The sequence below is a fragment of the Rhinatrema bivittatum genome, chromosome 2 (genome assembly GCF_901001135.1).
Source record: "Rhinatrema bivittatum chromosome 2, aRhiBiv1.1, whole genome shotgun sequence".
In the NCBI taxonomy this organism is placed as follows: Eukaryota; Metazoa; Chordata; class Amphibia; order Gymnophiona; family Rhinatrematidae; genus Rhinatrema; species Rhinatrema bivittatum.
Window position 1 is genome coordinate 572,485,695 of NC_042616.1, and position 20,706 is coordinate 572,506,400.

The 20,706-nt window shown below is 45.3% G+C and overlaps 1 protein-coding gene across 4 annotated transcripts in view; it reads right to left on the bottom strand.

Annotated features, from left to right (window-relative positions):
- The window catches only part of CIDEA (cell death inducing DFFA like effector a), a 93,194-nt gene extending 74,416 nt beyond the window's left edge, over positions 1-18,778 (bottom strand). The window contains exons 1-4 of one of the 4 annotated variants that reach the window (XM_029590969.1): positions 18,628-18,778; positions 15,846-15,848; positions 9,787-9,934; positions 625-771 (exon numbers count right to left, since the gene is read on the bottom strand). In XM_029590969.1, the coding sequence (XP_029446829.1) occupies positions 625-771; positions 9,787-9,930 (291 nt within the window). In that variant the 5' untranslated portion in view covers positions 9,931-9,934; positions 15,846-15,848; positions 18,628-18,778. Of the gene's footprint in view, positions 1-624; positions 772-9,786; positions 9,935-15,845; positions 15,849-18,509 lie in introns of all 4 variants that reach the window. The other 3 variants (XR_003854759.1, XM_029590970.1, XM_029590968.1) reach the window with 3 other exon arrangements.
- Positions 18,779-20,706: the final 1,928 nt, after the last annotated feature.

Below are 20,706 nucleotides of genomic sequence, written 5' to 3' on the forward strand. Positions count from 1 at the left end.
ATTGCAAGTGAGCAAGCCTTAGACTCTGCTGGTATTTTAAACCCATCACTAAGGACCAGATCAATCCTAAGGGTTTCTAAAGAGATGCTGGGTTGCTAGGAAGTGTTCCTGGCAATTTGAGGGCTGAGCTCTGTGGACCAGATTTAACTGAGAGTTGCATTTTGAATTTAACTTAAGTAGACCAGCAAGTGTGAACCCAAGTGAACTTGTGCTTTCTGTTAAAAGGTGTACTAATAAAGTCTGATCATGAAATCCTAGAATGGCTTGCTTGCAGGAAAGCTCTACCTGGGACAGACTTACATGGCCTGGAAGGATTATTATTTGAGTTGATTAGCTATCCTGGAAGGTACAAATCCACACCAATGCCCTTCCAAGTCAAGGGTAACAATAGCCAAGGTCAGGTAGCCTGGATATCAGAAGTAATCATAGCACACTCACAGGATTCAAAAGGGCCAATTATCTATTTCCAGCAAAATGTCACCACAGTCAAACCTTTGCTCAGTTCTATTCTTAAGTAAACAATACTCCAATGCCTGGCACTACTGGCCTTTTCAAAGCCCTGTCTTTCTGGAAAATGTAAACAGTCTTTCTGTAATATAATGATAAAAATATTAAACAATTTACTTGAGTCCACTTTTGTCCCTCTTCTAGGAGCAGGAAGTGTGTATTAGATTCCAGGGACTGAAAGAATTCCTCGGTATCCACCACAGTGCCATCTTCCTCCAGCACTAGAGTAACTAGCCCCGCTGTGATCACCAGGGTATTGATGGCCTGCAAAAAGAATTATACAGAGACACATATGCAGTCTCAAACAAACTGTAGTATGCATTTAGCGATTACAAAAAGGGCATGATACATAAGTACGAACCTGCAGCAACTAAGTAAAATATTTTAGGGTTTTCCATACTGGAAACAGATTAGACAAGTATCTGCTTCTAGTCCAACACACGGCAGGTATGTTTCCTGGTCTGCTTGTGTCTTACACGCCAAATCCCATCCAATTCTGCCAGTTCAGGGATGGTCCCATTTTTCCAGCACATCCATTGATTGCCCTCCCCTGGATCGTTTGGCTGAAATCTGGCAGGAGTACTAGTACCTCAGTAAGATGCTTGCCTACCAAATTTCAAGCAAATCTGTCCATAGAGAAGGCCCATGATACACGGGTATGGATGGACAGACTTGGCAACAGCAACATGAAATTTACACTGAAGAAACACACTGAGAAAGCATATCTCATACCCTACCACAATGCACTGAGAAAGCATACCCAAGATCTCATAATTAACATTATTCCAGCAAACCTGCAGAAACAGACATCATTTCGGCTTTAATAGCATGTGCTTAGTATCTCTGAAAAAGCTCAGGTGCCTTTCTTAAATATATATAGGTCACACAAATGTTCCTGTATGTTTTGTAACCCATCAGCATGAAATGTGTTGGGAATAGCAGCTTGTGTCCCTGCCCTTGTTCATCAGTTCTCCCTGTCTACTGCATGGCTGAGCTCAGAAGACAACTACTCACATTTCAGCAGGTTAACCACTAGACATGATTTCACAAGGTTTGTAGAAGCACATGAAGTTAAAAATAGCCATCCCTTCCAGCATCCTAAGTCTTTTGTCTACAGTTACCAGTGCTTCCTGACACAGTTTGGTGTAGTTCAAAGACATCAGCATAGGGGTAGGAAAACTTTTAAATTCTGAGTTCTGGGGCAGCTCAATAGGCTACTGCATATTGCTATGCAGGAGGTTCAAACTGGCCAAGGCTCCTAGTGCACCACAGTGGCAGAAATACCAGCAATATTTGCCTGCCGACTTCAGGCCAGCACAAAACAAGGTGCCCTTAAGTTGAGGGAATGTGCTATGCTCCAAGCCCCAAGAGCTTCCTGTAATATAGAACTGTAATAATCTCCAGTTACTTTCTTATAAACTGCCTTTGCCTTTCACACATTGTTCAGTTCACTCTGCCCAGACTATGGCTGACTACTTCCATGCCAAGGTTCACAAAATTAGTCTCAAGTTCTCAATCAGGTCACCACTACCTCTCCCCTCCATTTCTCTCCCCTTTCTCTGGCCCTTGACACTCTCTCATTTTCTGAAATCAGTGGAGGAAACTATCCATCTTTTCTTACTCCAAAGCTACTTGTTCTTCTGATCCCATTCCCACCCAGTTTCTCAGCTCTATTTACTTTGCAGTCGTCACATCTGTCACATCATCAATTTATCACTTTCCAATGCAACTGATCCAGTTGCCTTCAAATGTGCAGTCACCACACACACAAAACCCCTCACTGGACCCTACTTGCCCTGCTAACTATTGTCTCATCTTCCTCCTCCCTTTCACATCAAAACTACTTGAATGCGCCATTTTCTGCTGTCTTGACTTTTTCATCTCAATCCATTCTAGTTTGGGTTTTGTTCTATACATTTCACAGAATCAGCCCTTCACAAAGTCTCCAATGACTTGTTTATGGCTAAAACCAAAGGCCTTCAATCCTTATCCTTTTTGACCTTTTTGCTGCATTTGACACTATTGATTTTCAACTATTCCTTGATATTCTGTCCTCACTTGGATTTCAGAACACCGTCCTATCTTGGCTCTAGTTTTACCTCTCCCACCACACTTTTAGGGTGTGCTCTTGTGGATCCTCCTTTATCACCATGCTACAATCAATTGGTGTGCCTCAGGGCTCTGTTCTGGGCCCTTTTCTGTTCTCTATGTTTAGTCCCTTGGTGCTCTGATTTCCTCCCATCACCATGCTGATGATTCCCAGATCTACTTCTCTATAAAGCAAAATTGCTTACCTTGTAATAGGTGTTATCCCAGGACAGCAGGATGTAGTCCTCACATATGGGTGACATCAGTAATGGAGCCCTATGTACGGAAAACTTCTGTAAAAGTTTCTATGAAACTTTTGACTGGCACCAGAGTGCCTACTGAGCATGCCCAGCATGCTATGATATTCCCTGCCACAGGGGTCTCCCTTTAGTCTTTGTTTGTAGCAAATAGCGTTAGCCAAAATTAAAATAATAAAACGTATCGGACCCAACTCCGCGGGGTGGCGGGTGGGTTTCGTGAGGACTACATCCTGCTGTCCTGGGATAACACCTATTACAAGGTAAGCAATTTTGCTTTATCCCAGGACAAGCAGGATGCTAGTCCTCACATATGGGTGATTAGCAAGCTAGAGGCTGAGTCATTTTGAGGTGAGGCAACAGTGAAGTATTGTTGTCGAAATGAATCAGCCGAAATCACAGCAGGTTGGATGTAGAAGGAGTTGGGATTACACTGGAAACAAGTTCTTTAAGACGGGTTGTCCATATGCTGAATCTTGTCTTCCCTCTTTGTCTAGACAGTAGTGAGCTGCAAAGGTGTGAAGAGAACTCCATGTTGCTGCTTTACAAATGTCCAGAATAGGTACAGAGCGAAGGTGTGCTACTGAGGTTGACATTGCTCTGACTGAGTGTGCTTTTACTCGCCCTTGGAGAGTAAGGCCTGCTTTTTCATAACAAAATTGTATGCAATCTGCTAGCCAGTTTGACAGAGTATGCTTACCCACTGCTTTACCTGGTTTGTTTGGATCATAGGACACAAACAGCTGATTTGATTTTCTTTGGGCTGTAGTGCGGTTTAAATAGAAAGATAACGCACGTTTACAGTCCAAAGTGTGTAAGGCTCTCTCTCCCTGGTGAGAGTGAGGCCTAGGAAAGAATGTAGGTAAAACTATTGTTTGGTTTAAATGAAATTCCGTGACAACCTTAGGAAGGAATTTTGGATGTGTACGGAGGACTACTCTGTCATGAAGGAACTTCGTGAAGGGTTCGTAAGTTACTAGTGCCTGCAGTTCACTGACCCTTCTAGCTGATGTAATGGCTATGAGAAATACCGTTTTCCAAGTAAGGAATTTAAGGTCACAGGTATTTATGGGTTCAAAGGGAGAACGCATAAGCCTGGTTAAGACTACATTCAGGTCCCATTGAATGCTTGGGGAATGAACTGGAGGTTTAATGTGAGTTAGGCCTCTCATGAATTTACTGACGAGAGGCTGTGTGGAGACAGGTGCATCTCCTAGCCTGTTATGATAAGCTGAGATTGCACTTAAGTGAACCCTTACCGATGACGTCTTAAGACCAGAGTCTGAGAGATGGTAAAGGTAATCTAGTAAAGTGAAAGGATCTAAATCTTTGTTAGTGCACCACAATGTAAACCTTTTCCATTTGTAGGAATAATTTTTCCTAGTGGAAGGTTTACGTGAAGCTATAAGTACTTGAGATATAGTGGTTGGAAGGTTGAGTGGTTGTAAGATCAAGCTTTCAACATCCATGCTGTCAGGGACAGGGATTGAAGGTTGGGATGGCGCAGCTGACCCTGTTCCTGAGTTATGAGATTGGGAGCTACTCCCAGGCGAATTGGATCCCTGACTGAGAGATCTAGCAGTGTGGGAAACCATACTTGTCGAGGCCAATATGGGGCTATGAGTATCATGGTCCCCTTGTCCTGTTGCAGCTTCACTAGTGTTTTGGTTATGAGCGGTATTGGTGGATACGCGTATAACAGGCCTGAATTCCAATGGCGGGCAAACGCGTCTCTTGGTAAGCTGTTCTGCTGCGAGAGGAGAGAGCAGTAATTGCTCACTTTGTAGTTCAGATGGGACGCAAAGAGATCTAATGATGGTTGACCCCAGCGTTGGAATATCCTGGCTGCCAGGGTCGGGTCTAGAGACCACTCGTGTGGTTGGAAGTGACGACTGAGGCGATCTGCTACTGTGTTGTGGATGCCTGCTAGGTAGGTGGCCCGTAGTAGAATTGAGTGTGCTAGGGCCCAGTCCCATATTTGAGCTGCTTCCTGACAAAGGAGGTACGAGCCCGTACCACCCTGCTTGTTGATGTACCACATGGCTACTGTGTTGTCCGTTTGGATCAGAACAGTCTTGTGTGAAAGGCAGTCCTTGAATGCATATAGAGCATAGCGTATAGCTCGAAGCTCCAGGAAATTTATCTGAAAGGAGGCTTCTTGCTTTGTCCACTTGCCCTGTGTTTTCAAATGAGCAATGTGCGCTCCCCATCCCAAGGTGGACGCATCTGTAGTTAAAGTCACTTGTGGAATTGGCTGCTGGAAAGGTAGGCCCTTGAGCAAGTTGATCGGTGATGTCCACCAGAGAAGGGAAAACTTCAGATCTGAATGTGAGTGGACAGTGGCTGAGTGGCTTGAATCCATTGAGATTTGAGTGTCCATTGCATTAGTCGCATGGTCAGTCTGGCCATGGGAGTGACGTGAACTGTTGAGGCCATGTGTCCGAGTAGGATGAGGCACTGATGAGCTGTAACTGTATATTGATTGCGAATAGAGTGTGCCAGGAGAACGAGCGTTTGAGCCCGGTCTTTTGGAAGAAAGGCCTTTGCTGTGATGGTGTTGAGATCTGCACCTATGAACTGCAACTGGTGAGATGGTGTGAGATGGGATTTGTCGTAATTGATGAGAAATCCCAAGGAGTGAAGCAATCTTATTGTGAGATGGAGAGAAGTGACAGCTCCGCTCTGTGTATGACTCTTGATGAGCCAATCGTCCAAGTAGGGGAACACATGCACTTTTTGCTTGTGAAGATGTGCCACCGCTACTGCTAGACATTTTGTGAATACCCGAGGTGCTGATGCAAGGCCGAATGGTAGCACTCTGTATTGGAAATGTTGACCTTGAACCAGAAATCGCAGGTACTGTCGATGAGGAGGGAAAATGGGAATGTGAGCGTAAGCGTCTTGAAGACCAAGAGAGCAGAGCCAATCTCCTTTTTGAAGAAGAGGTAGCATGGTGCCTAAGGACACCATCCTGAATTTTTCCTTCTTTAAAAATTTGTTGAGATTTCTGAGGTCCAGGATAGGACGTAGGCCCCCGGTTTTCTTTGGAATGAGGAAATATCGGGAGTAGAATCCTCTGCCCCACTGAGGCCTGGGAACTCTTTCGATGGCCCTGGCAGTCAGGAGGGTGGATAATTCTGCTTGCAGGATTGTGTAATGATGAGATACTGTCCAAGACGGAGTAGGGGGATTGTCTCTTGGCACAGTGAGGAAGTCCAAGTGGTACCCTTGAGTTATGATTGAGAGTACCCATTGGTCTGTAGTGATGGAGGTCCAAGTTTGAAGATGGTGAGCAACTCGGCCTCCGACCGGTACTTGTGGATAAGGATTTCGGGAATGACTCATGCCCTCTGGTTGTACTTCAAAATCCGGAAGTGGACGCCGCAGGCGGAGGCTGCTGAGGCCTAACAGTTCTTTGGCGAGGCTGAGATCGTTGAGCAGGCCTTTGTTGTCTGGGCCTGGCTGCTGGTGGATAATACCACCTAGGGCGGTAATATGGCTTTCTTTGTTCCCTTCTTGGAGGCCTCCTTGAAGGTTGATGTACCTCTTGTGGCAGCTGAGACAGCTGTTTGAGGGTTTCTGTGTGGTCCTTGATGGTTGCCACCGCCTCCTTGACTTTATCGCCAAAGAGGTTTTCCCCTAAACAAGGCAGGTCCGCCAAGCGCTCCTGTACCTCTGGTCTCAGCTCTGAAGATTTAAGCCAGGCCCATCTTCTAGCTGTTATTCCAGATGCAGACAATCTGGAGGCTGTCTCAAATGAATCATACGTGGCCCGAACCTCGTGTTTTCCTGCCTCTAGGCCTTTATGTACGAGGTTTTGAAATCCTTCCTGAAGATGGTCAGGTAACTGATGAGACAGGGATTCAACTTGCTTCCATAGGTCACGCTGGTATTGATTCATAAAAAGCTGGTATGAATTTATCCTAGATACCAGCATAGCAGCTTGGAAGATCTTCCGGCCAAGATTGTCCAAGAACCTGTTATCCTTTCCAGGAGGTATAGAGGCGTGTTGCTTTAATCTTTTGGCCTTCTTTTGGGCCGACTCAACCACCACTGATTGGTGCGGTAGTTGAGTTTTTTGGAACCCCGGAATGGGTTGCACTAGATAAGTGGCATCCGCCCGCTTATTAACAGCTGCCACCGACCCAGGGTGTTCCCATATCCTGTACATCAGTTCTTGTAATACTTCGTGAACAGGAATAGCAAGAATTTCCTTGGGAGGATCCACGAATTGAAGCACCTCCAAGGTTTTTTGCCTGCTGTCTACCTCAGAAATGAGGGAGAAGGGAATTGTCTGAGACATCTCTTTAATAAAGTTGGAAAAAGACAGGTCCTCTGGTGGTGATTTTCTTCTATCTTCTGGCGGAGAAGGCTCAGACAGGAGATCTTCATCCGAGGAGAATTCTTGGTCACTATCATCCAGAGGGTGCTCCACCGGCCTAGTAGGCTTAGCTGGAATTTCAGATAGTGGAGTCTGAGGTCTAAGGGGTGGCATGACACCCGAGGGACCTGGTAATGGCTCTTGATTCTCATCCACATCTATAGGTTGTGGTAAAGATGAGAAGCAATGGATCAGTGAGTCCAGCTTATCCATCAAGGGTTGAAAAATGGAATCTTGAGTAGGCATCGACGGTGCCATCGGGGTCGATGGCCGTGGTGGAATCGATGGTAACCGGGGAATCGGCAGTGCTGGAACTGGTGGTTGCGGCCTAGGTAGAACCGGTGATGGAATCGGCGCCATCAAGGAGAGCGGTGATTTCCTCGGCATCGGTATTGAAGGTATCGGTGATGGGACCGGAGTTCCTCCTATGACCGGTGTCGATGGCAGAACCGGAGTGGAAGGCCGTGGCATCGCCTCGATAAAGGCATCCTTAACCGCTTGACGTATGTAACTGTCAAGTTCCGCCCGCATGGATGATGTGAACAGAGCACCCATGGGGGGAGGCGGTGGCGGCGATAGTAGTACGACCTCAGGGCCCTGAGGAGGTACGATTCCTTCCGCCGGAATCAGCGAGGGTTGGCCTGTCGGTGGCTCGGAAGCCTTACTTTGGAGCCGGGCTTTCTTAATCGGTGCCCCGTCCTCCGTCGATGGCTCGCCGGGTATCGGGGCGGTGGTTGCTGTATGCGGCCTGCGATGCCGATGGCGATGTTTATCTTTTTCGCGCCCTTTTTCGCTGCTCGATGTGGACGCTCTAGACGATGGAGAGGGGGAGGAGAATGGAGCGTCTCCTGATTCCCCAGACTGTCGTTTCTTCAGGACGACCTTCCTAATCGACCCAGCCGGAGACGATTGTGTGGAAGTAGATGGAACAGTAACTAGCTGTATTTTAAACAATTGTTCCATCTTGTCGAGCCTAAGACGACGACCTTTCGAGGTCATCGTAGCGCAAAGGGGACAATTTCTTACGTCATGGCCTTTTCCAAGGCAGAGGACACAGTCCTGATGAGGGTCTGTGATCGACATATTTCTTGAGCATTTTGGGCATTTTTTGAATCCTGTAGCCATTTTGTGGCCGGACAGCCGTCAACAGCCTTGACTCAGGTACAAAAAGTATTATGAAAAACGGAACGGAACGGAACCATGAATCAAACGAAAAACTTACCCCGATAACTACTGAAGGGAGACCCTATGCGGCTAAGTTTTTCTGAGTTTTCCGTAAGGAAAATATTGTGGAAAATCCCACAGGACTCCTAAGAACCGCAAGGCTAACTGCTTCGCGGAAAAAAGAAGACTAAAGGGAGACCCCTGTGGCAGGGAATATCATAGCATGCTGGGCATGCTCAGTAGGCACTCTGGTGCCAGTCAAAAGTTTCATAGAAACTTTTACAGAAGTTTTCCGTACATAGGGCTCCATTACTGATGTCACCCATATGTGAGGACTAGCATCCTGCTTGTCCTGGGATAACAGAAATTTCATCAGGAATCCATTCCTAAATCTCTGCCTACTTGTCTATCATTACTGCCTGGATGTCCCACCACCACCTTAACTCAACACGGTCAAGACAAAACTCTTCATCTTTCCCCCCAAAACCACTTCCCCCCTTTCCTCTCTCTCTATTTCTATGGATAACACTATTCCCAGTCCCTTCTGCCCATAACTTTGGGTGTCATCTCTCTCCTTCTGTATACATATCCAAAGCACTGCTAAAAATGTGCCATTTCTTTCTCTGCAACATTACCAAAATCTGTCCCTTCCTTTCTAAACACACTACCAGAACCCTTATCCACTCTCTCATCACTTCATACTTAGATTACTGCAACTTGCTCCTGACAGATCTCCCAGTGAACCATCTCTCTCCACTAGAATCTATCCAAAATTCAGTTGCTCAACATTTTTGTCAATGTTGTCACACCCATATAACTCCTCTTCTCAAGTCACTATCCATTTTTAACACAGATCAAGCATCTCTTACCCACCCACAAGTGCATCCACTCTATAGCTCCTCACATCCCTCATGGTGAACTCAACTCATCGGCAAGTCATCACCGGCTCCTGACTCCATGTTTTTCACCTTATTATACCGTAAGCTTGGAATCATCTTCCTGAGTTGATGAGTCCTGCTCCCTTCTCTGGCCTTATTCAGCCTAAAATTCAACCTATTTAAGCTTATTTTAAATCTTAACCCCGAATATCCCACTCACAGCCTCATTGATTTTAACCATTTTCTTAATAAATTAAGTTCCTAAAGTCTTTTTTGCTCTGTATGTTTGTCTTGATTTGATTGTAAGAGGGACTGTCTCTTATGTATTTTTGTACTTCACAGCATACATCAAATAGAGCTATAGATGCAATTGGTAGTATTAATTCCCTTGTGAAATAACTGCCCATCTCATGGCAACACCTACTGCAAGGGCAGTATCTATAACTAACAGTTTTTGGTTGGCCTTTGATAATGGCAATGTTGCTCCCTTCCTCTCCCCAAGATCTGGCACCTTGTCAATGAGCTCCTTCAAGGTGCCTGCTACAACTCCTTTCCGACTGCTTCTGTCACGGTTAGACACTCGAAATGGGCGTGGAGGAGGGGAAAGCGGAGGAAACAGAACCCGCCTGGTTAATGATGAACTTGCCAATGTCATAGTTCTGAAACAAATTAATACAATATTGTTATTATGAATCTTGTATAAGAACAGTTGGTTAATAGACTTGTACCTTAAACACCAGCACAAATAATAAAGCGGATAACCAATAAAATGTCTGGAGACCATACCTTAGAGAATTAATCTTTGGTATCTCCCAGCACAGCAGTATAAACAATATCTGTTGATGTACAAATAACTGCTGTACTGCTGCGGTTATAGGAAACAGTTTTTGGAAATTCTTTGGTCCCAATGGACCAATTATGAACTTCGCTGAAGCACTGCATTTTGGCTTTTAAAACGAATGCCTTCACCCAGCAAATACAATTAAATTTTTGTTGCATTCCATAATATCATGAAACAGTGTTTATTCAAATTAGATTCCTCCATTACATCATCAAGTGATGGAATGGAAAATCCACACTCTAGGGTTTGTGTAGGTCAGGTGTAGGTAATTCTGGTCCAGGAGTGTCAAAAACAGGTCTGGTTTTGGGATATCAATAATAAATATGCATGATATGTTTGCATACCACGGAGGCACTGCATGCAAATCTAACTCATACATATTCATTGTGGATATCCTGAAAATCTAACCTGTTTATGGCAGAACCATAGCAAGCCTATGGCCAATTTGGCCTTGGCCATAGACTAACTATAGGAAGAGCACCTTCGTACTGTACTGCCAGCCCACCGTATGCAGACTAACATGTTCTTTAACAGGTGGTGAAGGTGCTACTGTAGACACAAAGAGAAGAGGTGGCAGGGGGCAGATGCTGGAGGAAAACGGTTGAGGCAAGGCGTAAGAATTGTGGAGAGATATGATGGGATTATATGATAAGGAGTGCTGGGGCGGGGTTCTGAAGAGAAGAATGTTACTGCTGGGGCTGGTCCTGGAGGATGCTGGGGTCCGTCCTGGGAAGAATGTTAGGGTCTTCTCCCCCCCCCTCCCCCCCAATTAGTCCACAGGAGGGTGACTAGAATTCAAAAGTTCCCAGGTATGCTTCTTGGGGTTTCCAGTTCAGTTTTTGTTTGCACATTTCTATTTTTTTATTTTGGTCCATTATTCTGTATTTGGTGAGGATCTATCCACATTCTACATGTGTGACAGAAGAGAAGGATTTTTGCAACCATTTAGTTTCCGTTTAAGTATGTGTAGCAATCCAGCTTGTTCTTTTTTCCAGTAGGTGGTGTATGGATGTTCTAGGGCTTGTCTGCAGTGTTGTTTTTCTTAGAAAGGGTGATTTCTGTGCAAGTTCTTAGTGTTAATCTTGTTACAGTATAGCAGTTTGTTATAAAGGCTGTTTGTGTTTTTGGCAGGATTTTGTGGTACATCACAATGTGTCTAGAGTGGAGGGAATTTGCTTTATTAATGAGATCTAGAAACCAACTAGTTTAATAAAAAATCCTATAATGCAATAAAAGTAAAAAAGGCATGTTCATGGATGATAATAATTTCACTGATAAAGACTTATCAGGCACATTTGGCTTTCAATTTAATCATTTGCCAAAAAAAAACCCCATTTCTTTGACATTTGAAATGGCTTATTTTTAAAATGTTTGTATATTTCTACTAAATGGCTTTTAAAAAAATTTTCACATTAAAAAGTGTTATTCAGAATAGTGGATAATAATGTTGATAAGCTTAAACTGAAAATCTGCAATAAAATGAAATCCCTCTATGTGTCTCACTCTTTACATTCAATGAGCATGGGTGGCATCATCATGGTTTAAAGGTACACACTTTTTCAACCATTATTGCTTAATAAGCTGGAGATTACTAATCAATTGGGTAGAGGTTAAGGGTCAGTTCTGGCAGAAGTTAAAGATCACATTCATACAGATCTAAGGGTCACACCTGTTTCTATTGCAGATTAGAACTAAAAGATTTTTTAAATTAAAAAAAACAAAACAAAACTTACTTTAACAGAGGTTTCCAATTCATGGTGTCATGTTGTGTAGTGGGTGAGGGTGAAGTTTTCACTAGGCCATAGGTGTCAAATTGCATAGCTACAGCTCTGGTTTGTGGCAGTCCAGGTCTAGAGTTGCCTACCCCTGGTGTAGGTCAACCTGTGCCAATACAAACTACTCTGGTAAATGAGTCTTTGGGGTGGTCTCAGCTGATTCATTTTCCCACCCATAAACAGGGTCATACACTGGATTTACTGTTTGTGAGGAATGGGTATCTTTGGAAGCTTGCTATGGCTATCTGAGTCTCAGAATTGCAGTTTTTCTATTGCGGGCCCAGCCCAATGTATTAGTCTCCTGCTAGAAATCAGAGCAGAAAAGGACCTGCTTCATTTTAGGAAGCTGCTAAAATCTCTTCTGTTTACCCTGGCCTTCCTTGACTGATGTGACTCCTCCCGTCTCCTACCTTTCAGGTTTCCGGTAACTTTTGCTCCTTATTTACTATTGCTGTTCAGTATTAAGTAATTGTTTGTTATTGTTAGTCCAATTTTATTTTATATGTATTTTGTACTCTGCCAAGATCTGCAGATCAGATGAATAGAAGTTTGTATGTATAAATAAAGGACAGGTAAACTTACACAGCAGCTCCCTTCATAAGACTGACCTCAGTTAGACATCAACTTAGACTGTTTCAGGTTTCCCCAATACGAGGAGAATCTCCTCATAGCCTTATGCCTGAGGAGATCACTGGGACAGAAGAGCCCTTTACAGAGGGCACATATGGACCCTTATCCAGGGTATCAGTTCTATGGCAACCACGACTGATCCTAGTACTTGAAGGTACAATCTTACTCTGGGTGATCTGGCTGCCAACAGTTCTCTCACCTATGTCTGAAGGTTGGTGACTGACTGGTGTCATGAACACTTTTCTCTCTATCAGTGTAAAATCTAGCTCCCAGATACACTAAGGATTGAGAGGGCTGTAGATGGCTCTTTCCTCAGTTTAGGACACAATCTAGTGATTCAAAGAGCTGCTAAATTCTTGAGTGTAAACTGAATGCTTTCCTGCATACACTTGGCTCTGATTAGACAATCATCCAAACAGGATGGACCAATATTCTCTCCTTGCACTGGAAGGCCGCAGTTACTACCAACCAATATCACAAATCTTAGAAACGTCAGGTGTTCCACTCTGATGGGAATACACAGGTATGCCTTAGGTAGATCCACAGATGTTAAGGAATGCAGTATGCCAACATTACTGATTTTAGAGTTTCCATTCAAAAATGTGGTATGTGTACCTGTTGACAAATTTTAAGTTCAGCAGTGGGTGAAAGGTGACTTCTTTCTTTAGGACCCCAAAGTAGATGGAAAATCTCTCTGTTTTGATTTCTCTTGAGGAACTGGCACTACAACTTTCAGCTGGAGCAGTTGCTCTATTGCAGGGGTGGCCAACTCAGGCCCTCAAGAGCCACAAACAGGCCTAGTTTTAAGGATATCCAAAATGAATATGCATAAGATATTTGCATACAACAAACAGGCTTGGTTTTAAGGATATCCTCAAAAAATCCTTCTATAAACTACGACTATTAAAACATCTTCGACCATTACTCTTTTACCGTGACTATAGAACCATTCTTCAATCACTAGTATTTTCTGGATTAGATTATTGCAATGCACTCTATCTAGGACTACCTGATTCCTCTCTACATTCCCTTCAATTGATTCAAAATAGTGCCGCCCGAATATTAACCAGGACCCCTCTACACTGCCATATCACCCCAATCCTTCAATCGTTACATTGGCTCCCAGTAAAATTTAGGATACAATTTAAAATTCTGTCTATTATACATGGCCTGATCCATAACCCAACCTCCATCTGGCTTTGCTCATCATTGCGGATCTACAAACCTACCCGTCATCTACGTTCTCTTACACAAAATCTTCTAGATATCCCCTCTCCTAAATTAGCAAGGCTAGAAGTCACCCGAAAACGAGCTTTCTCGGTAGCTGGACCCATTTTATGGAATTCCCTTCCCAACCCTCTTCGTTCAATTTCAAATCCTTCCCATTTCAAAAAATCACTCAAAACCCATCTTTTTCAATTAGCATTTAAAACACTTACTCCAGAACAAACATAAAGTCTTCTCCACTACTTCATTTACAGCCACCATCATACTTCCCGTCTCATTTTCATTTCGTTTCCCCTCCCTTCCTTTCGTCTCCCATCTGTTCCCTAGCTTTCGGACTCATTTTGTCACTTCTCTACCCTCTTCCCTTCCTCCCATATTATTAGTAAAGTTCCACGGCAACAGTTTTATTTTTATTTACTTTAGTAAACACGTGTTTATTTCTAGCTGGAATTCGTTCCAGCTATTAAGTAATTTTATGTACTTTTAATTTTATTTATTAATTACCTTTTTCTTTTTATTCTTTTATTTTAGTATTTTCTCCAATGTAAACCACTTTGACAAAAAACTAATTTATAAAGTGGTATATAAATTCTTTTAAATAAAATAAATAAATAAATATCCACAATGAATATGCATGAGATATTTGCATACAATTGCGGCCATGCATTCAAATTTATCTCATGCATATTCATTATGGATATCCTGAAAACCTAGCCTGTTGTAGCTCTTGAAGATTAGTGGGCCACTCCTGCTCTATTGTCATCTGAACAGTGGGCCTCTTGGAGCTTGGCCTGCATGGAAACTTGGCATAAGCTTCTGAAATAGGGGCAGCCAAATCGAGAGCATATCCCTGATGCACAATCTCTAGAAATCATCTGTCCTTGGTGATCCAGGTTACCTTTTCAAAAAACAGTCAGGCAGCCACCAACTGGTAGGGGATAAGGCATGGACCTTAGTAGCTTCATTTTGAGTTTCTAGTCCAAATGGAGTCCTAGGTGATTCCACCCCTGAAATAACTGTGTTGGTGCCTGTAACCTTCCTTTTTGGAGTGTGCCATACTAACTTGGTCTGTAATTCCTAAATTTCCTAAAGTGAGCATGGGACTCTCTTGATGCTCCCCTGTCTCTCTCTTCTGGCAGTCTCTGTGGCCTGGACTCACCTAGGTCCTTCACTAGTTTTTCCAAGTCTTCCCCATACCACTGACACTTAAAGGGAAGCCTGCTCAGTTGGGTTTTAGAAGCAGAATATGTTGCCCAACTCTCTGGCTGAAGCCCTATTTAAATTATAGGAGGTGTCCACCAAGAAAGCTGATGCAGACTTGAACTTAGCCAAAATTCTTCACTTAGGGAAGCAGCTTTCTCCACATCTGGCTGGCACTGCTGGGCCCACCAGACAAAGATGATCACATACCCTCCACAGATCACTGCCTGGAGACACAGGCTGGCTATCTCAAATAATCTTTTCAAGAGTGATTCAATCTTCCTGTCCTGGGGGTCCCTCAGGGCTGTACCCCGCTCCACTAAGATCATCATTCTCTACGTAACAGCCAACACTGGTACATCCAACTTTGGAATACGGAACAGATAATCTACCTCTGCTTGCTGAGTTGGAAAGAGATGGGGCATAGCCATTCTACTTCTGAGGATTGTGAGGTATCCCATTCTGCCTTGCTCATCTCCTATATAGCTGGAAGTGAAAGGACTTAGGGGTTTTCTTAATTCTTGAAAGGATGGGCTCCCCTGAGGGGCTGTATCCACCTCCTGCTTCTCTGAGTGTCTCAAGGAAGGCATTACCCTAGGAGTGTCCCTAACTCTTCCTTCCTAAACAACTTTAAGGCTGTGCCCTCTTCCTCCTCAGATGCTACCTCTGTGCTATCCAATTCTTCCCTGACTCTTGAGACTTCCTTTAATCACGTAACAGACTGCACTTCATGCTTAGGGAAGAGGTCCTTCTCTGGATTGAACTGTGGTTTCTTAAAATTTAAGGCTGGCTTTCTCTAGGAAATAGCCTCCCTGCTGGGGACCTGCTTTTGCCCTCTCTTCAGCTCACAGTGTGCTTTGTGCATCAGTAGTACAAACTCCATTGAGAAGATCTCACTTTCTGAGCATTCCCACAGGAGAGTCTCAACCACCCAGCCTCCCAGAACAATGGATGGCTTCCCAGTTTGGGGCTCCTGCCTCACCCTTAGCTTGTCCCCCTTGATGCCACAGAGGTCCTTACCTCAGCTGCCTTCTGCAACACCAGGGTCACTGTATGCTCTAGGCCATCACAGTTCCTGCAGAAGGAACCTGTGATGGAGCTCTGCTGCTGGCTCCTGGCATAATAGGCACTTCCTTCCCTTCTCTGTCTGGACAGGGAAGGGCCTGAAACTAGCCTTCTCCAAGGTGCTGGAGAATTGCAGTAGCTGTAGCAAGAACAATACCGGTTCTGCTTCCTTCCTTTTTATTTTCTTTACAAGTTTTATGCTCCTATTGGTACAAAACACCAGTGAGCAGGCTCAAATGGAATTGGGTTTTCTTGGTTTTTTTTCTGTGAAGGAAGAACAGCCACTGCTGGCCATCATACCAAAGTCCCTTTTGATTTTGGGCTCAGTTCCAGCATCCCTAGAAATTTGACCCTTGTAGGTCATCATCCTAGGGCTCTTATTCTTCCTGAGGTCTCAGTCCATCTTCACCATCTGCTTCATAACTGAACCTCCACATCTCTCCTATTCAATAGGGAAAAGAAAGGGAGGGGGTGATCCTGAAGCAGACACTACAGCACTGTGTATGTCTTGTAGTGCTATAAAAATGTTAACTAATAGTAGAGGAGCAAAGAGCAGACATAAAAAGAAGTTGAATTAACATAAATGTGAAACTGGCAATAGTGCCAGTTGTCAAGGCTTCAACCATGGCCTTGATAAATAGCACTATTGCCTGCAAGTTTCAAACTTGTGTTAAAATAATTCAATCCCTTGTCTGTGTTACCTAGAGCTCTTTTTATGGTGGAACGATGCGGAACAGTATTCTGCCACTTTTTTTCTGGGACCCAAGGAAACAGAATAGAGCTGAAATTGCAAACCAGTTCTGACTCCCCTGCAGAAACAGAGTACAGCCAGTAGCAGCATGACTCATTTCTGTCCCCCAAGCAGGAAGCAGAGAGTGTTGGAGTTGCTTATCCTGAGGGGTTGAAGAGGGAGCAGCCACAAGGCCTTGATTATTGTGCAATTTCCCAGCACAATTGAGGAGGCTGCGAGGGACACCAACCAAGGAAGATGGCCCCATGGCTTCTGACCCTAATAGAATGTGGGTTTACTGGCCCCTCCCATGCTGTTTATCACGCTGGCTTCTTCAGCCCTGTCAGCTCTACCCCTGGAAGCGGGTGAAAGAGAGAGAGGATGGGAGAGAGTTAGTGATCAAAAGGAGGAAAAGGAGAGATGAGGAGCGTTATGGGTATGATTGAGGGAACATGGGGGAAGAAAGAGTAAGGAAATCTGAGGGAGAAGAGACCAAGGCAATGTTAGATATGGGAGCATAAAAGAATGAGTGAGCTGACTGGAGGGCCTGGAGGTTGTGTAGAGGAAGGGGAGAGAGCAAGTGAGGGGACTGAAGGTGCTGCAGGGTATGAATGAGAGGACTGGAGGGCCTGAGGTGTGAGTGAGATGATCAAAGCTATGGGGAAGGGGATGGGGAGAGACAGTTTGAGTGAGGCAATTAGGTTATGGAATAAAAGGAGATAAGGACAACATGTAGTGCTGTTCCCTTTTTCCTCAGAGGAGGCAACGACCAGGTCATGCTTCTGAATTTTAGATCTCTACCCCTACAGTCCAAGCTGGCTCAGGACAGTAGGTGGTACATACTGGTCTGCTCCCCCACCCCCAAAGACAGAGAAGTGCCAGCGGATTCCTTAATCAGTAAGGCCTATGCCTTACTAGTTAAGGAGGGAGAAAAGGTGAGTTGCTGGAGAGGGTAATTTTCCAGGGGAAAGGCTCAAGGATTATCAGAGACTGGGGTGAGACTTGGCATCCCTAGAATCACTTGGGGGTAGGAGGGAACAAGGTCCATTGGAGGATTAATTGGAAGGGGGGGGGGGAGGGGGCAGCAGACCTGGGAATAGAAGCCCAGGATCACCAGGGCAGAGAGGAGGAAAAGATTAGAAAGGCCCCATTCTCTTTCCCCTCCTCCTCTTCCTTACTCCATTGATGCTTCAAGCCCCAGCTTCCACAGTACTCATTCTTCTCCACAGACATCCTTTGCCGATCATTGCTCATTAAGTAATGAATGGCTGAGGATGGAGGATCACTAAGATGACGAATGTGTTTGCTATGTATGTAAGCAAGAATGCGTGTTTGGGGGGGGGGGGAGAGAGGGAGTTCACAACTGCCCGCTGCTTCACAGTCTGGAGGATTGTGAGGTATCCCATTCTGCCTTGCTCATCTCCTATATAGCTGGAAGTGAAATGACTTTTGTCTACAAAGTAAGATATAGATAGATAGATATGTGTGTCTATGTATGTGTTAAAATAATTTATTTTCCCCTTCCTCGCTCCGAATCCTTTTCCATTATTCTTTTCATACACACAAACTGGCAACTGAGCACTCCAGAAAACATTTTTCATAATATCGCTTTATAGGTATCTATCATGGCAAGTGACTCCTGGAGTACTGGATAAGGCAATGACCGCCAACTCGTTAGAGAAGCTCCTGCAGTGCATCCCCTCGCTAGTCACGCCTGTCCCCGCGCACGGCGTTACCCCGAGCCCCGGCGCCCCGCGCACACTCACCGGAGCAGGGTTCTAGGCGACAGCGCGCCGCCGTTTTCCCGGGCACCAGCCATGTCCCGCAGCCCCTGCCTCCCCTTTCACCTGTATTCCAAGTAAACAGCCTTCCCGCACAACTCACTTTTTTTTTAATTACAGGCGGGGGTTTTTTTTTTTTTTTTTGTCTGCAGCGGGTTTTTCACCGCACTACCACCACCAACACCGACCAACGACTTCTTTCGCATTCAGCTCCCGACACTGTGGAAAGCTGGGCAGGACCCGGGGGGGGGGGGGAGGCGGGGCGCTGCTATGCACCGCGCATGCGCAGTAACACAGAATTCACAGGCCACCTGCGGGTGAGAACCTTCGCAGATCAACGACTATTTCCGCTCTCGCGGTGACTCATAAAGTTGCGCATGCGCCTTGTGAGGACTGCTACAGCTATCTTGTGTTTTGGTACGGCTGGCTCTGGAGCGCATGGAAGATTTATGTTTAGAAATAACGTTAGGCTCAGATAAACATAACTTGAGGGCAATAAGAAGTATTTAGCCATTTTTATTTCAAGCAATAGTAGTTTTTTTTTTTTTATATGTTATAACTGTATTGTCATACTGTGAATATGCCCACGGTGCGGCCGGAACGCTGTTGGAGAGGGACAGCTGGCGAGGCTGGTAGGGGATGGAAGGCCCGAAGCGTTAGTGCGGGACTGGGGGCGCAGAAAATAATGGAATTCTTGGGGTAAAGCGGGACTCAGTTTTTGTGCTAATGCTGGTGGCCTGCTGTTGCCATGGGAACGAGAAGCCTGAACATGGCATTGTGGCTCTGCGAGTCCCGAGGCATTGAAGCATAGGTGTAATTTGAGTGGTGAGGTAGATACACTTTCCAAATGTTCCAGGTACTGTGCTGAGCCAACCCTACTCCAGAATCACTTCCCTACATCCCTCTCCCCCCTTAACCACCACTACCACCACCCCCCCTCTCTGGCCCCTCACAATCGGCCACCACAAATATTCCCCCTGTCTGTCCTCACTTCCTCCTGCCACCACAAACTTCTTCTCTGAGCTCTACCCCCCCCCCCCCCCCCCCCCCCCCCCCCCCCCCTATCAGCCACCATCAATGTCCCTTCTGTTCCCTCATCTCCAGCCACCACCAACATTCCCTCCCACCAGCTGCCATCACCACCAATATATCCCTGTCTGTTGTCTCTCCACCAGCTGTCACCAACATCCCTCTCTCTGTTTTCCTCCCACCCCAGGCCACCACCACCATCTCCCACTTTGTCTCAACTGACTGCCAGCATATTCCCCTTTCTTTCTCTCCTCAGTCATCACCATCATGCCAGTCTATCCTCTTCCACCACACCCCTGGCCACCAGCAACATCCCTCACTCTGGCCCCCACCTGTAACATCCTCCTGTGTCCCATCTATCCTTGGCCACCACCAAGATCCCCCTTTTGCTTTCTTAGACTGCCCAGCAGTAGTGACAGATCCCTCTCTTTGGCAGCAACAGCATCCAGTCCTCCAGGTTTGGATACCGCTGTCTCCTCGGAGGTGGTGGCAGTGTGGACACAGCTCTTCCTTGGTGGCAGCAGCCTCTTTCTGTAGCATATCTACACTGTGCACGTGATTCCTGTTTGTATGAGACACTGCACCTGTGTTTATGTGCTTATCCTTCTACCAGTGGGAACCCCTTCCTTCAACACAGTGGTGCCCTGAGTGAGCCCTGGGTGGAAAAGGGACACATTTCATGATGTGGAGTGGGAGGCAGAGGATCATGAGCCATAGCAGCACAGAGAGAATTACTGTCCTAGAGCATAATGGTTGATTTGATGATGAGCATGTGCTCCTTCTACATCACTGGCCCCCACAGCAGCCTCGTAGTGCCCTTCCTGCACTGTTGCCAATGGCTATGGCCGTATTGATAATAAACTACCTACAGCATTGATGTTGGCCACTGCAGGAGCATGCAGAGTGGAATCCCTGTTTCAGAGGAATTAGATCAGGGAAGAGTACTGGAGGAACTGCTCCCAAAATTCCAATAAAGCATTGACATCAGAAGCTCATAAACAATGTGAGCATCCTGCATATGGAAAATTGAGTTAGAAACTGGTTGATTAATAGACAACACAGGTGATAAGCAACAGATTTCTTCTTGAATAATGGAGTGGAGTGCCACATCCACAGAGCCCATAAAGACCACTCCTGGTAGCCTGGTACTTTC